Source organism: Halichoeres trimaculatus, unplaced genomic scaffold (assembly GCF_033239565.1).
Source record: "Halichoeres trimaculatus isolate MK-OKI-2021-1 unplaced genomic scaffold, fHalTri1.1 fHalTri1_scaffold_19, whole genome shotgun sequence".
Lineage (NCBI taxonomy): Eukaryota > Metazoa > Chordata > Actinopteri > Labriformes > Labridae > Halichoeres > Halichoeres trimaculatus.
The window spans coordinates 17,652,255-17,667,319 of NW_027437197.1; the positions used below are offsets into that span (position 1 = coordinate 17,652,255).

The window sequence follows — 15,065 nt, forward strand, 5'->3', positions numbered from 1 at the left end:
ACCAAGTTTCAAGGGGAATTTTGTCAGACATTAGTTTTTTGAATTTTATTTCATTTTATTTTAATCAAATTATTTAAAATTTGGTTTTATTTATTTATTATTATTATTGTATTTATTTATTTATTTATTTATTTATTTATTTATTTATTTGGGGAAGGGGTTCTGAAGGTTTTAATTGAGCCCATTTTACTGCCACCAGAACGCAACTTCTATACTTTTGCTGTATAAATCTTATCTTTTGAATTGTTGTGTATGTGATATTCAGTCTTTTTGCTGCTAGCCTCAAGTGGTCACTCAGGGAACTGCAGTTTTTGGTACTTCTATGACGGCTTCATGTTTTGAGACCATTTGATTCAGAACCTTTCACGTAGCATGCAGTCAACAGACGCTGGATATGATTTGATGGTATGCTTCACAAAGAATTAACTAACCAATTATGACGTAAAACCAAAACACAAAAGGTCAGCTGTTTTGTTCCACCTGAAGCAAATTTGACATTCAAAATGTGATTTGAGTTAGGCATCTGTGATTTATAAAGTCACTCAGTTTGGCTCTTCCACCAATTTTCTTGAATGAAGCATTTTATATTTGGATGACATCATTGAAACTCTGGACACTTTCACTGAAACTGCTGAGAGAGTTAACATTGTCGTGAGTTCACTGTCTCCCTGTAGCCAGCTCCCCATCAGGCCACGGTATGCAAATAGTCCATTGATTTATGTACCAACTTTGGACTTTACACAATACAAATAACTCTTCCGAGGGCAAAGGTTAGCATATTATTAGCAAGCGACACTATGCAGGGTTACAGGTCATGCAAAAAAATAGTTTACACGCATAAATACAAAATTATAGAAATACTCCTCTATACATCGCACCTCTGGCGTTATTGTCCACAAACAGTCATCTTTAACTGGGACTTGCCCACTCAGAGCAGCTTACACAAGGATGCTGATATTTTCAGTCACCAGCCAGAAACCAGAAGACACATTAAGCTGTAAATCTGCCGGGGTTATATCCTGCATGCCAGGCAAGCTTTGCAGGAATCAGTACGGGATGACAAGGTTTAGCAAGTTATCAGTTTCTCTCACAGAAAGTTGGGTAAGCAGACGTAAAAGTGAGATAGTTGTCAAAATTCAGGAGGGGTTCCTAAGTCGTCAAGTCATTTTTAAGACCAAGTATCTACCATTAAGAGCCCTGAAAACAATGGAAAGGGAATTTCCTGAGAAGTAATCCTTATGAAAAGCACCCTAAAGTAACAAACACCATAAAATTCATCTGATTTTATTTACTTTACTCATGCTAGATGTGTTTAGACTGTCTACAGTCTCCTTCATTGTTATTTGCTCATAAAACATTGTTTTTCTATCTTTTTTCCAGGTGAACATCTTCGAGTGTGTCCTCAGGGAAGCACATGTTGCACCCAGGAAATGGAGGACACATTTGGCCAACAGAGCAAACAGGACTTTGAGAATCTGGTTGATGAAATGAGCCATGAGTTAAGAAGCACCTTTGTTTCCAGGCATAAAAGATTTGATGGTAAGATTTTTCTATCTTTCCTCTTTTTCTTAACTTGTAATTATTCTAAATTATGCTGATGGTCAGGACAAAGTGCTGCATTGAGTCAAATCAAAGGACAGAGAGACTGTATGTGTTCACTGTTTGTACTTCTGAAGCTGTCCTCCCCCGTGAGAAGATGAGATGTGAAAATCTCATTAATATGCCTTGGAGTGGAGAACCCTCTTGTTGGATTAGTCAAACATGGCTCCTTGCGCAGCAGATTGGCAGCTTGAACAGCAGCACGAAGCCAAACTCTGCATTATTAAGCCTGTTTGTTGGTCTTGTGCTGTGTGTGATCTTGCTTTAGCCTTTATTGTGACTCTCTCGGCCACCACACCATCGTCACGGAGCTAAGGAGGGGGGGGCGCTCTCATTACAGAGCTGAGCCCTTCTCTACCTCTCCACTTCTCCCCTTTGGTATCCTTCTCTATGGAGTCTGCTGCTCCTAGTTACAGTTTAATGAGAAATAATAATCCCTCCAGCTCCAGACATTGCACTGTGTGGGAAGCAGTAGCTTTATCACAGTGGACAATGGAGAAGGGTTGTGGAGGTGAAAATTGTTAAGCATGGCCACCTGTCAGTGTTGAACCTTCACATGAGTCACTAAGAAACCCTTAAAAGAAAACTATTTATCTTCAGTGGTTTCAAATGTGACTCTTAAAGTAAGTACGGATTGAGATTTTTTCAATTTGACTGTCTAAATATGTTCCATGTCAAGAATCAAGCAAGTTTCTCCCATAAATAGCACAACTCAATCCTCACCAGTCAATGTCTTGTCTTTCACTGCTCATCCCTTTCAAACATTTCACCATATCATATGAAATAAACACTCTTCAGTTACAGCATGTGACTCTCAGATGATGCTCATAGCCCAGAAACTCAATGTCACAGCGCCTCGGATGATGTCTTGTGTTTATTGTTGTTTTTTTCCAGGAAACTTCTTAAGCTCACATGTGATTCCTGGAAGCTCGCATGAATAAATAAGTATTATTTTGATCAGCTGCTGTCAGGATGGAGGATGTCAAAAGGAGGGATCCAGTAGGCGGTGGAGATGGGCACTTAGATGCATGACTCCAGGCGCCCCTCGTTCCTCTTGGGGTTTGCTGCCACTCTCCATAATTTCATCACTGTCAGAGCAGAAGCCAGATGCAGGTTCCAGCCCTGTTGCCCTCAGCTGATAGGGATTTGGTGTCTGCTGAGGGTCTCAAAGGGTCATCCGCTTTGGGAATCAGAATCCTTGACTGCTCAATTCTGATTCCATCTCTCTGCATTCTGTTAAAAACCTGCAGCAGCTTGTCTAAAACAATAATGCTGTTGTTGTTCCTGACTCTAAGCGCAAAGATCCAAACAGCTCAGAGCTATTAGTTCCTTGAGATGCTCTTTACCATCTCTTTAGCACCTGGCTCTGGAGTTCCACCTACACAGAGTCAGTGTATCTGTGTATCTTCTCTCTTTATGCAGAGTGTGTGTTGAGAGTTGCTGGAGCTGACAGTAGCTGGCCATCCCACGCATACCTGACACTACAGCCTGTGTGTCACAGTGAGAGGGCACAGTCTCAACTATGCTAAGACCAGCCGAGCAGAAACACAGAAATATCCATAACAACACAGCCCGTTATATACAGAACAGCGGGTGTAAGAAAGACGCAGGAAGTAAAGTCAGACATGCAGTCAGGCTGAGTTGAATTTATAAGAACATGTAGTCTGTGAGCAGACTTGTGTTTCTGAAGTCATTGTAAGGCCTTTTAATGTCCTACACCGATAATCCTGTTCATTTTTGTTTTGTTCCTGGTATTAATAGATGGTCAATTGTTGGCCTCCCTCTGACCGTGAACACCGTAGTGCTGGCTTGCCTTGCAGAATATTAATGTGTTCAGTCTTACACAATTGATCTTCTGTGAGTAACTGACTCACACCTTGTTGCCGTGGACAAAAATCTCCTGGCAGGCTGTTTTACATTTAGCAGCTGACACAAAATGCAGAATTAGATTCACATTTTTCTCCAACAACAAAAATTGCTAAGTCATGATTGATGAATGTTGAACCCATGAGTAGAAAACCACCAACTACTGCATTACCTCATTAGCTCCCAGGACCACATTTGATACCTGTGCATGCAGATATTCTTCTAAATGTACACCCAGGGGGAAAAACTCTGCCTGAGAAGACAACTTTCCAGGGAAAATGATAATGCCTTTTGGCTGATTTGCAAGTTGCAAATATATGTTGTTGTTGAAATGCAGGTTTGACTTTGTCTGACCTGTGGCTCTTGAATGGATTATGTTGTGCATTTGTTAGCATTCCCCCATTTTAAACACTTTCTCCTTGAGTTTTTGGGAACATCTTCAATCTCCAAAGAATGGGTTCAACTTGCATTAACTTGCATGCAAATAAACGTAAAACCAGCCAAACCAATGGGCTGCTTATCAAAGAAAAAGGGCAGCCTTGCTGTTGCTTGCCTCTGCAAACCAATTTACATTAGTGTCGACATCCACAGATGTCTTTTCTTATGAAGGACGGCATAAATATGGTCCAAGATAGTGGCACAACATTATAGGAATATCACACCCCCAATCCCAGCATAACATATTTGAAACGATGGACAACATAACAGCTCCTCAAAAGTGAAGCCAAAACTCTGCGATCAGCTCCTGTGACTGACTGCGATTTGAAGTTTGGTACAAGGGTTAGCATGTGTAATGAGAAAAACCAGTCAAAAACAGTATCTTGTGCTAATCTATCTAAATGTTTGATAGAGGAATAATAAGAAGGGAATGGGGGATTGTGCAAATTAGGATCCCAATGGTGTGCAGGATATTTGTTGTTCAGTTGAAAGTGGTGCTAAAATGCACCTCTTGATTAATCCAGCCAAGTAGATGTTTGTGTGAAATTGACTTGCAATTAGCATACAAATCATTAACACCTGTCTAGAAAACATTCAGTTTCAAAGTGTTTTTGTTATTGCTCAGTGGTTTCTTTCCAAGAACTGGACTTACAGGAACTGCTTGTTTGCTGTATTGTGGAGCAGAGCCACACGCTCTGTGGAGTGACATTCATGCATAGCTTTAATTCGATTAAGTACAGCATCTGATCTAAAGGTTGAATACACGAAAAAGATCCCGTTGAGCCAAATAAGACATCTCTGTAAACACTTTTCTGCCAGCATTCAGAGATGAATGAAAATCCCATAATGCTCTTGAATAAAGCGTATATTCTGTCTTTATGCTTGAAAATGTAAGGTGAAATGAAAAATATCTGCTCCCTAACCAGCCTTTATTCAAGTGCCCTTGAGCAGAGCACTTAATAAGAAATACAGCCATTCATAGGAGGCTGCAGTGTGTTTGTTGGCTACCTGGTGAGGATGTGTGTTGGTGAGATAAATGGGAAGCTTGGTGGCGCTGAAAAGGCCATGCTTGCTCAGCAAAGCCTTGTTCTGTTTGGAACTTATGTTGGAATAACTGGTGTCTTGATTGGAAGTCGGAGCAGAAACTTCACTTATGATTATCATTTTCAGTAAGATTTCTAATGGACCAGCCTTTTAGATAAGGAACAGAACAGACTGCTTTTACAAGGAGTGAGGTATTGTTACTTTTTGACAATACAGGATGTGATTAAACCATATTACTGGACCTTCTGGAGGGATATCAGCGAACGCTGTTACCATTTATTTTTGTCATTCGTCATACTGCTTTTAGTGGCCTCTTTGTATTTCCCAATGGGGAGGCCCTGGGGACTATTGCAAGGAAATTAATATGCTAAAGGTTATCCTGACGTCTTCTCTAAAGCAGCAAAGCAATCGCAGCCTCATGCAGACCGGCACTTCCTGTCAGACCAATCATGACCCAGCTTTTGATTGACACGCGGAATTAGAAGTGCTCTTTTTGGTGGCGAAAAAATTGCCACTTTTATATGCAGGAATGGGAGCCTAATGAGTCTGCATACAAAGCTGATGGCTTTATGCGTTTTGTACTAATGACTGATGATAGACGGGCTCTCTCTCTGATTGGCCAGAGTCCTTTGGAAGAGACTCTGAGTGTCTCTGTTGTAGATAACTAGCTGTTAAATCTGCTGCATGAGGTCCAAATGAGTCAATTTTGCAGATCACTGAAGAAAGCTCCAAATATAAAGTACAGATTGTTTTGTAAATATGTTTCTGGCAGGGTTGTGTTTCACGAGAAAACATCTGATAAATCATCAGGATACTAACAAGCTTTCTTTGTGTGTATTTGGCTCATTAGGTGCCCTTTATCGGTTTTCAGCCTTGAAATCAAATGCAGGACTGGAAGTAATAAAAACAGCAGACAAATGTCATCACACTGGAGCTCTAAAATACGGTGCTTTGAATGGCAGAGCATTTTTATGCCTCTGCAGAGGGGATAGTCATGAACAGTGTGTCTCTGCTGGAGATAACAGCACAAATAAAACCACTTTCTGTCAGTCCCTTCCTGTGAAGGTAATATCAGAAGAACACCTTGAGCAAATACCTTGAAATATGGTTCTCTTGAACGTGGGGACGAACTGATTAGATTTTGGTGGTCGTGGGTCAGAGTTTTTAGACCATGGCTTCAAGCTCATGTGAGGAGTTATTAGCTCTTTGTGAAACAGACTTCCTCTGACAGTGACGCCTTTTTATGGCCTGGCAGAGCAAGCAAGACCGTCACAGGGAAGATTGACAACATCGATATACTACCACTGAGACGGGGAAGGTGTCAGAACAGAAGACTGGCAGCACACAGTCAGATGTTTCACTCACAGAAAATAGTTGCTATAGGAAAGTAAAGAGGCTTTATTGGTTGGAAGAATTTGGAAGAGATTTTTTGGATCAGCAAATAGATCAGAGATATCACTTTGTCCACAGGGGGCGCCAAAAAATGACACAAATGAAAGCTTTTTTTCAGGAGCAAAAGGAAACTATGTTGGTTGTAACATAAATTCAATCATGAATGCATCATGTCTCCAAATAATTTAAAGCAGACTCCCATTCCAAACTTTTGTCACACAATCTCATGAATGCATCAAAAACTTTCAGGTACACAAAGTTTCATTTATCAGACGCCTAAGTCCAAAGCGACTTGCAACACAAGCAAGAATTTAGACAGAAATATAGAATGTAGAATAGTCTAACCAACTAACCATAATCAATTGATGCAACAATATACTTCAACCTTTAACATCATTCAGTAATTAGTGATGAAAATACACTGAGAGCTGGGTCTGAGACCTTCTGACTCATTCTACCCCTGAGGTCAAAGAGGAGAAGGGTCAGATTAAGGGCTTCAGTGTTCCCTGAACAGATGAGTCTTCCGACATCTCTTAAAAGTAGAAAGGGACTCTACAGATCGTATAGTTAGGTAATTCATTCCACCATTTGGGCCCAACAGAGAAGAAGAGTCTGGCTAGAGATCTAGAGCCGCGCTGGCCTGGGAGCACCAGGCGTCTTTCACAAGCAGAGCGTAGTGGGCGAGAAGGAGTGTAGACCTGGATGAGGGACCCCAGGCTAGGCAGGAGCCGTTCTTGTCAATGTTTTGTGAGTCAGAAGAAGAGCTTTGAATTTGATTACGAGCTGCCACTGCAGAGAGATTAACAGTGGGTTGACGTGCTGTTTTGGGCTGGTTAAAGACCAGACGTGCTGTTGCATTCTGGGTAATCTGCAGAGGTTTAAATGTACACGAAGGGCAGGGAGGCCGGCCAGGTGGGAGTTGCAGTTGTGGACGCGTGAAATCACAAGGGCCTGTACCAGAAGCTGTGTGGCCTGTTGCTTCAGGTAAGGTCTGATCCTCTTGATGTTGTGGCGGGGATATCGACAAATCGAGCAACCAAGGCCTCCTTAAAGGTCAGCTGGTCATCAATCAGGACACCCAGATTTTTGGCAGTTTGTGGGCACAAGACTTTCTTGAACCCTTGGAAGCTAACAGACAACTTTAACTTTTTCTTTCCTGTAACTTGTACTGTAATCTCCTCTTAACCCATCAAACCCAGTGTAGTGTTGGCACCACAGTTAGCATTTTTAAGTTTTGATTTATGGTAGATTTCAAACCAGATAAGATAAGTCTGTGGAGTTACGCTTTCATTTTGCTTTTTTAAACATGTCCCAGAGCACTGTTTTCTTCCACGAAAGTGTTTGCAGAAATCCATTATAAAGCATAAACAACAAACAATATTAGGATCCAAACCATAGCTGTTCACATCGCTTCCTACGTTGAATACACATTATGTTTTTGATGATACAGCCGTGACATTTCTGTGTTAAAAAAATATGTGTAAAACTTTCATGGTTTATTGCACTTTTTAGCAATTTATTTAGTTATTCTGGTCCTTGGTTTGTGCACTTTATTCAAGTTTGGGATATAAGGGTTGTATCCAGGTAAAGCAAAAGTTTTATGCAAAGTTGAAACTACAGCACTTACAATGGTAAAGATATTATGCTTTAACAGACTTGTTATGGTAGGTCATAAAGGGTTCAACGCTGGCATGCTTTTGACGTGGTTTAGTTTCCTATGTAATGTACTTTTCCCCAAACTTGACATGTAGTAAGAAACCTGTGAAAGTAAACTGTTACCTGCCTGGTTTGTGAAGACATCCAACACCAGTCTGTAATTCTAGCTTTATATGCAGCACTTTAGCATTCACCAGTCCCTCAAGGAGTCTCCGATTTTTAAATTTACAGGAATTAATGCAAATTCAGCCAGTTTCCCTCACTTTTGAGCTTCTCCAAAATATTCCTCTAAAATGTGTTTGAATAGGAGGGATGCTTACAAATGCATAACACAGTCCAGTCCAGAGCCAACCTTATTAACCCAGGTCCCACAAAATCCACCCTGAACCCTAACAGCCCAAATACTGCAATCTGTTTTTGTCCACAGGACATCATTTCCGTCTCAGGCAGCACTTCCTCCCTATGTGTGTATTAATATGGGTTTCTGCATGCACGGATGTCAAATGTGGTCCTGAAAGCTAATGCAGTAGTTTCTGGACCACACTTTCTTTTTACTTTTATAAATCGTTAACACTCAAATGAGGAAGAGGGGATTGTGGTGAAAGCGCGGCCTGATTTACCCTCCTCAGTTATGACTGGTCACAGTTCAGAAGACTCTGCAGTAATTAATTCTGCAGGCCACGTCCCTGTGAGGCCTCTCCATAGTAAATAATATCCCATCCAAAGCTGCTTCAATCTGCCATGGCCTTACAACCAATCAAGTCATATCAAATCAAGACTACTGAGGCTCCACTGCCAACAAAAATGTTACTTGGCTTGTCTTTTCTTCCAACAAGATTTAAAATAGAAGCGCTCTGTTCCAGGATTACTGAAAAACTTGACTGCTGACATCCCTGACATCTAGGAGAGCTTTACTCAGGAGGTATCTTTTAGAGCTTTAAAGGCAGAGAAACACAGGCTTTGTCTTTATCACAGAGAGAACATCTCAGTATAACCTCTGTGAGCTGTGAGGAATCAGACACGCTGAGCTTTATCAGTGTAATGTGAAGAACCTGAGTGAAAAAACTTGGCTTGGTCCAGGTTTTTGCATCTTTATCTTCCTGTTTGCAGCTTGTGTGTACAAACCTCTTGATTACCAAAATTTGTTGAAGATATATGACCATTTTACCTCGTTATTTTTTATATACTACTTCCCCCCTATGCACTTTCACTGATGAGGTTAAGCTGTCTCTTTTAGACTGAATGTCCAATTCATTTAGAGTGATTTCTGCCTTAATTACTTCAGATGTTTTAGTTTATCTTAGCAATAGCTTTAGCCTGAGAACTTGAAAGCATTAGGAAACATTCATGATCATTTTTAAATAAAACATATTTGCGAAGCCACCATTAATCAGTACCAAATCAAGCCCAGAGCTTTGAGTATCACAAAGTCTGCTCACTGTCGTTTTTGATTTAATACAGTCGAACATCCTTCCAATCTGCCCTAGTCTTACAAACTACATGAAAGAAAAGTCACGTGTTTTAAAGACACCTCACAAACGTGTGAAAGAGAATCTAATTCTCAGATCCCCCGAGGAAATGTTACAGTCACTGCTCAGCACTACCTGATAAGACGTGCTAATGAATGATAATTAATTGTGATAAGAATAGAGAGAGCCACCTGAAAACAAGCGCGGCTTTGATGAATAAGAAGCATTTTTTTGTCTGAATAGATTAATGCGGGATTAAGATCTAGCATTTCTTCTGTTGTGAATGTGACCTTAACCCTCCGAGCCGACATCAAGTGCGATATCGAATCTGCAGCTAAAAATAAATTTGTTTCATTTAAATAACATTGTAAAGAAAACATCCTGTGTGTCCTTCCACCTTGGAGATGAAGCGTTCTCATTCTTTTTGTTTTAAATTCGAGCCGTTTGTACATGTACTTGTACACTTGTGCAAAAAGTAACCAGATGTAATGCTGTTACGTTCACATCTTTTGTTCCCCTGAAGCTGTACCTGCACTGCTGAGCTCTTATGTCCACTTCAGATCCATTACAGTTTGAGTCAGGGCCATGCTAATGAGTGACTGTAATGTGCATGGCTCAAAGAGACAGACATGTGATCAGAGCGTGTTATGTGACCCAGCTACTGCGAAGTGCTTACAAATGCTAATAGAGAACATACTGATTGTGTGATATACAGTGGCTGAAGGCAGTTACTGGAAAATGCAGACGAGTCTCTGTGGTTAACATTGTCTTAATTATCTGCCAAGCTGACGACAGAGAAGAAGCATTAACATGGTATCAATGGCTGACATGCTGTTGCAGGAACACTCGTGCAGCTCATTATTTTTAATTACCTTCACCTCTTTCTCTTTTACTTCTGGTCTCCGTCCACACTGTCACTGCCCTTTAAGCAGCTTGTACCTCAGCGGCGCCAGAGACCATCAAGCTGCACTAATCAATAGTGTATTAACTATGGGTCAAATGTTGAAGTTGATGAACCATATATAATTATTAGCAAAGTCTGTAGAGTCCACTTTTATGGGGGCTTTAAAGATATTCAGCATATTGTTTTTAGGATTTTTTAGCCCACATCAGCAGACTGACAAAGTTATCTGATGAACATAATGCAGCGTTAAGCACAGAGTGACCAGAAGGACTTAGATAAGGGCTTTAAATTGTGTGGAGGACCAAAGTACAGCCCCAATGTACTGCTCATCTGCAAGCTGTGCTTTTTGCGATCAGATTTGGCGTATTGCTTTTACAAAGGGATAATATGTTCATTTCTTGTTTACAGCACATAAAAATCAATAAATGCAGCTCCAAGTCTTTAATACGACCACATATTTGACATAAACTCAAGAATGAAAATATTTGCACTCCAATTTGTTCACTTCAGTGCTTTTATAGGCTTGTTCTCCCTCTCCAACCACTCTCAAACTATTTCACTTTGCAGTGAAATCTGCAGACTTCTGAAGCCTGCTCAAATTTTAATATTGGTCCTTGAAAGCCAGCGCTGTCATTACGGAGAGCAGATGGTCAGAATTATTTGCATCTCATCCCAATTTCTGGGGTGTCGTGGAGGTCATGAGGCAAACAACAAGTGGTGGCTCAAAAAGTGCAGAAATGCTCCAAACTGCACGGACAAACTTTTATTGTGAAATCAATCATGGTGAAAGATATTTATTGCACTTCATTTGGCAGCCTTCTGCTCCCAGCATATGGAGCAATACTCGGGTATGAATCTATACATAGGGAATCTTTCAGCCATACATCTTTCTATCAGGGAACATTTGGGGTTTGTGTATGAGAAAAGAACAAAGAAAGACCTCATATAGTGCAAACAAAGAACTTATTGCTTAGCAGGACTGTATATGGAGGGCTCAGACCACAGTGTGCAAAGAGAAATGCTTGAGGAGAAATCAGAGAAGCTGTGCAATCCCTTTAAAATGAAAGTGTATATATGCTAGTTTGGCTCCAATCAAGAAAACTTCTTTTAAATTGATGTTATCCTGCAACTGGACACATGTGGTGCAAGAGGCTGATAGGAATTTCAGATTTCTATTTCCTTTCCTTGGATGAATGCAAAATCTCAGCACACCTGAGGTGCGTAAGAAGTGCTTATGTTGAAGCAACATAAGCACTTCATTTACACATGTGATTTCATTTCTTTTTATCTGAATATATCACTGGCTTTAAAGATATGAATAATAAAAACAATAAAATGAACAATAACATAAAAAGGTGTTAAAAAATGATTTACTTGTTATGAGCATGGTTTTTATTAAAGGGGCTGTGAGGAGTTTGAAAGTGCTCTTGAAAAAGTCTCCCTTCTAGATATATGCCTGATTGTAATCCACACTTTAAAATGAGATTATCAGCACCAATATTTCTGGTTATGGGTTATTTTAAATCGCTACTTCTTAGTTTCCAGTTCGGGTCGACCAGGACCAGATTGATTTACGGCACATCTAGGTCTCTACGACAACACCATGCGTGCTGACAAAGTTTAGTAGTGAGAAGAGATAGAACACAGAGATCTGTGTTTTTCTCTGCTAAAAACGATTTCTGTGATTAATTTTGTTGTGATGGTGGACACAGGAGCCTAACTGTCTGACAGACAAATGTCAGAAGAAAGATAAATGAGGGAGTGATATAGCCCGGGCTAAAGGCTAATCAGCCTTTAGCTCAGGATGTATCACTCTATAACCCAGGAGCTAAACTGTTAGTGATAATGTTGATTCCAGCTCACAGTCAGCAGTTATTCTGCAGTGGTCTGTTCAAACTTGAGAGTCTGTCAATAAAATGAAGAGTGAGGTTACGTTAGCTCTGATTGGTAGATGACTGGCAGGACATAACCAGGATTCACTAACGTTACACATTACAGACATGTCTTAGAGCACCGGGCTGCTAGCTGTGCTAAATATAAACGGCTACTAAACTATTTACAAACTGACAGTGTTAGCTTGTTTTCACGTTAGCCTACAGATATGTAGGAGCACTGGGCTGACGATGTCATTAACATATAGCTGACTGTTACAACGTCTGCTTCTTGTCATGTTTCAAACTGTAGCGCTAAGTAACTGTACTGATGATGTAGGTGCGTTGTATCCAGTGAAAAGTTGTCTTGAACAAAGAAACTTTGTTTTCGATCCGATCTCCATTTAATACCAAAACAAACACACACCTCGCTAAACATAATTCACAACAGTGTGCGTGAGACTCTGGGCCACAAGGTGGTGAGGGAGTGCAATTAAAACAGATCCTCCTCATAGCATTTTTGATTTTATTTTGTAAAAAAAATTGTTTCTTCAGAAATAAAAGCAAGATTCAGTCTTAAAAAAGAATTTCTCAAAAACTTAAATGTAGAAAATGGCATTGTTATATTCAGAACATGATGGTAATTTTCGTTTTTTCTATTCCCAGTGCATCTTATCAATTTGCGTGATGTACAGCACCCATAAAGTTGCACATGAACAAAAGCCAGACATAGACTAACTCTTCTCCTTTCTTCCTTCCCAGAGTTCTTCCTGGAGTTGCTGGAGAACACAGAGAGATCCCTGAATGAGATGTTTGTGAGGACTTATGGCAAGCCTTACATGCAGAACTCGGAGGTCTTTGAGAACCTGTTTGCTGAGCTGAAGCGATATTACACGGGAGGAAACGTTAACCTGGAGGAAATGCTTAATGACTTCTGGTCGCGGCTACTGGAGCGCATGTTCACCCTGCTCAACTCCGAGTATGTCATCACTGAGGACTATCTGGAGTGTATCAGCAAGTACACGGACCAGCTCAAGCCCTTTGGAGACGTTCCCAGGAAGCTGAAGGCTCAGGTTACACGGGCCTTCATCGCTGCACGCACATTTGTCCAGGGGCTCTCTGTTGGCCGGGAGGTCGCTCAGAGAGTGTCAAAGGTAAAAATGCTCTCAGCTATGTACTTTTTCCATAACTTCAGTTCACTTCTCCTGCTTTTTTCGTCAGAAATATTCATCATGAGTCTTTAGCTTGAAAATGAGACTTGATTTTTATCCCACACACATTTTCAACAAGCTCAAGGTCTTATTTGGTGATTCCACAGCAAGCGCACATTCCCCTCCTTGTTTTTTTTACTCTGTGAACAAGTCTAACTTTTCTGCCTAGCGTGTGCTCTCTTGGTGCATTTCTTCAGGATGTTTGGTGCTCGAGGCGGTTCAGGCTCTGTCTAGAAAACAGTGTTGAAGGCTGTGTGGATGGCTCAGGAGAGGAAAGGCCAAACAAAGAAAAGAAAAGGAGAAAAACTTCTTTTATCGCTGGTTATCACTGGAATCTATTCATCAAGCTGTAGTCTAAGTATTCTGTTTGATTTAATATGACCTTAAAACAGCTAATGCAGAATAAAATACTGCTGGATTTAGATTTAAGGGAAAGTAAAATGCTACAGATTGGACTTAGTTACACTTAACATTAACAGAGCTGTCTACACATTTTCCCTTGGGGTGGAGAAAAGCACAAACACACACCATGCTGCAAATCTGAATGTCTTCCTCTACTCTACTGACATAGATGAGATTATAAACACTATTAGAAATATTTATAGACCTACTGTACAGAGTAGAAACAGAATGCAATAAAAATATAATAACCCTCTATCATCAGAGACAGGGAGGAAAAAACCCAACCTTCATTTTCCCGTCGTCCCACCATATTGCACTCGGTGAACTCCAATCGCTCTCCCCCCCTCGCCAGTTGTAATGTTGAGGCTCATTTACAAGCAGCCGCTGAGGATGTGTTGTTAGTATGCGTTTACTGAGTTACACACCCAGGTTCTTACAAGCCAGCATGTCCCAGCTTCACCTCTTGACATTTCACTGAGACTTGAGATCCAGGTCATGTGTCTGGGACTGCAGCTCTTTGATCCCCAGGGTATAAACTCATCAGGAGGGATTGGGTGTAAGCATAATGGAATAAGACACCCCTGCTGGAAGGTGTCTGTTGCTCGGCTCCTCTTAGATGTGACATCCATGTTTATTGCTGCTGGGATATATATTGAATTAAAGAAGATGATGTTGTACTTTATTGCTCTTCACAGCTTAAGAGACAAAACACAAAACCCGGCGGAGCTTTGACAAGACGGTAACAACTGTCTGAAGTCTGCATCTCACACAGTTCATTCCGAGTCATTAACCAAGCGTTATATCTGCTTCAGTTGACTGGAAGTGATTAAAAACTTGTCAGCCTTCGTCTTAAGTGATACTTAAAATATTCCAAAACTAAAAATAATACTTTATCTGAAAACTTTCATGTACTTTATCTTGAAAAGGCTAAAAATCTGTCTCCTTTGGGTGCAGAAATACCTCCACTCCTCTCCTCTCCTCCTCTCTTTATGATTTCTCACCTGTCCACAGAGGAAGAAGTGAGAGTCCGGGCACATCAAATATTAACACATCATGTGGACCATATCGGTCCTCTATGTTACAGTCCTTGAAAAGATCATCCACTCTCTCCTCCAGGCTCGTCTCCTGTAACTCACTTTACTCTGGTCTTAGTGGATAAAACGTCCACCAACTACAGCCAAGACAAAATGTTGAGACTAGACTTCTCTCACAT

The 15,065-nt window shown here is 40.7% G+C and overlaps 1 protein-coding gene across 2 annotated transcripts in view; it reads left to right on the forward strand.

Annotated features, from left to right (window-relative positions):
- The window catches only part of LOC141808875 (glypican-6-like), a 100,044-nt gene that overhangs the window by 19,691 nt on the left and 65,288 nt on the right, over positions 1-15,065 (forward strand). For both annotated transcript variants that reach the window (XM_074695634.1, XM_074695635.1), the window contains exons 2-3: positions 1,381-1,539; positions 13,002-13,393. In XM_074695634.1, the coding sequence (XP_074551735.1) occupies positions 1,381-1,539; positions 13,002-13,393 (551 nt within the window). The remainder of the gene's footprint in view (positions 1-1,380; positions 1,540-13,001; positions 13,394-15,065) is intronic.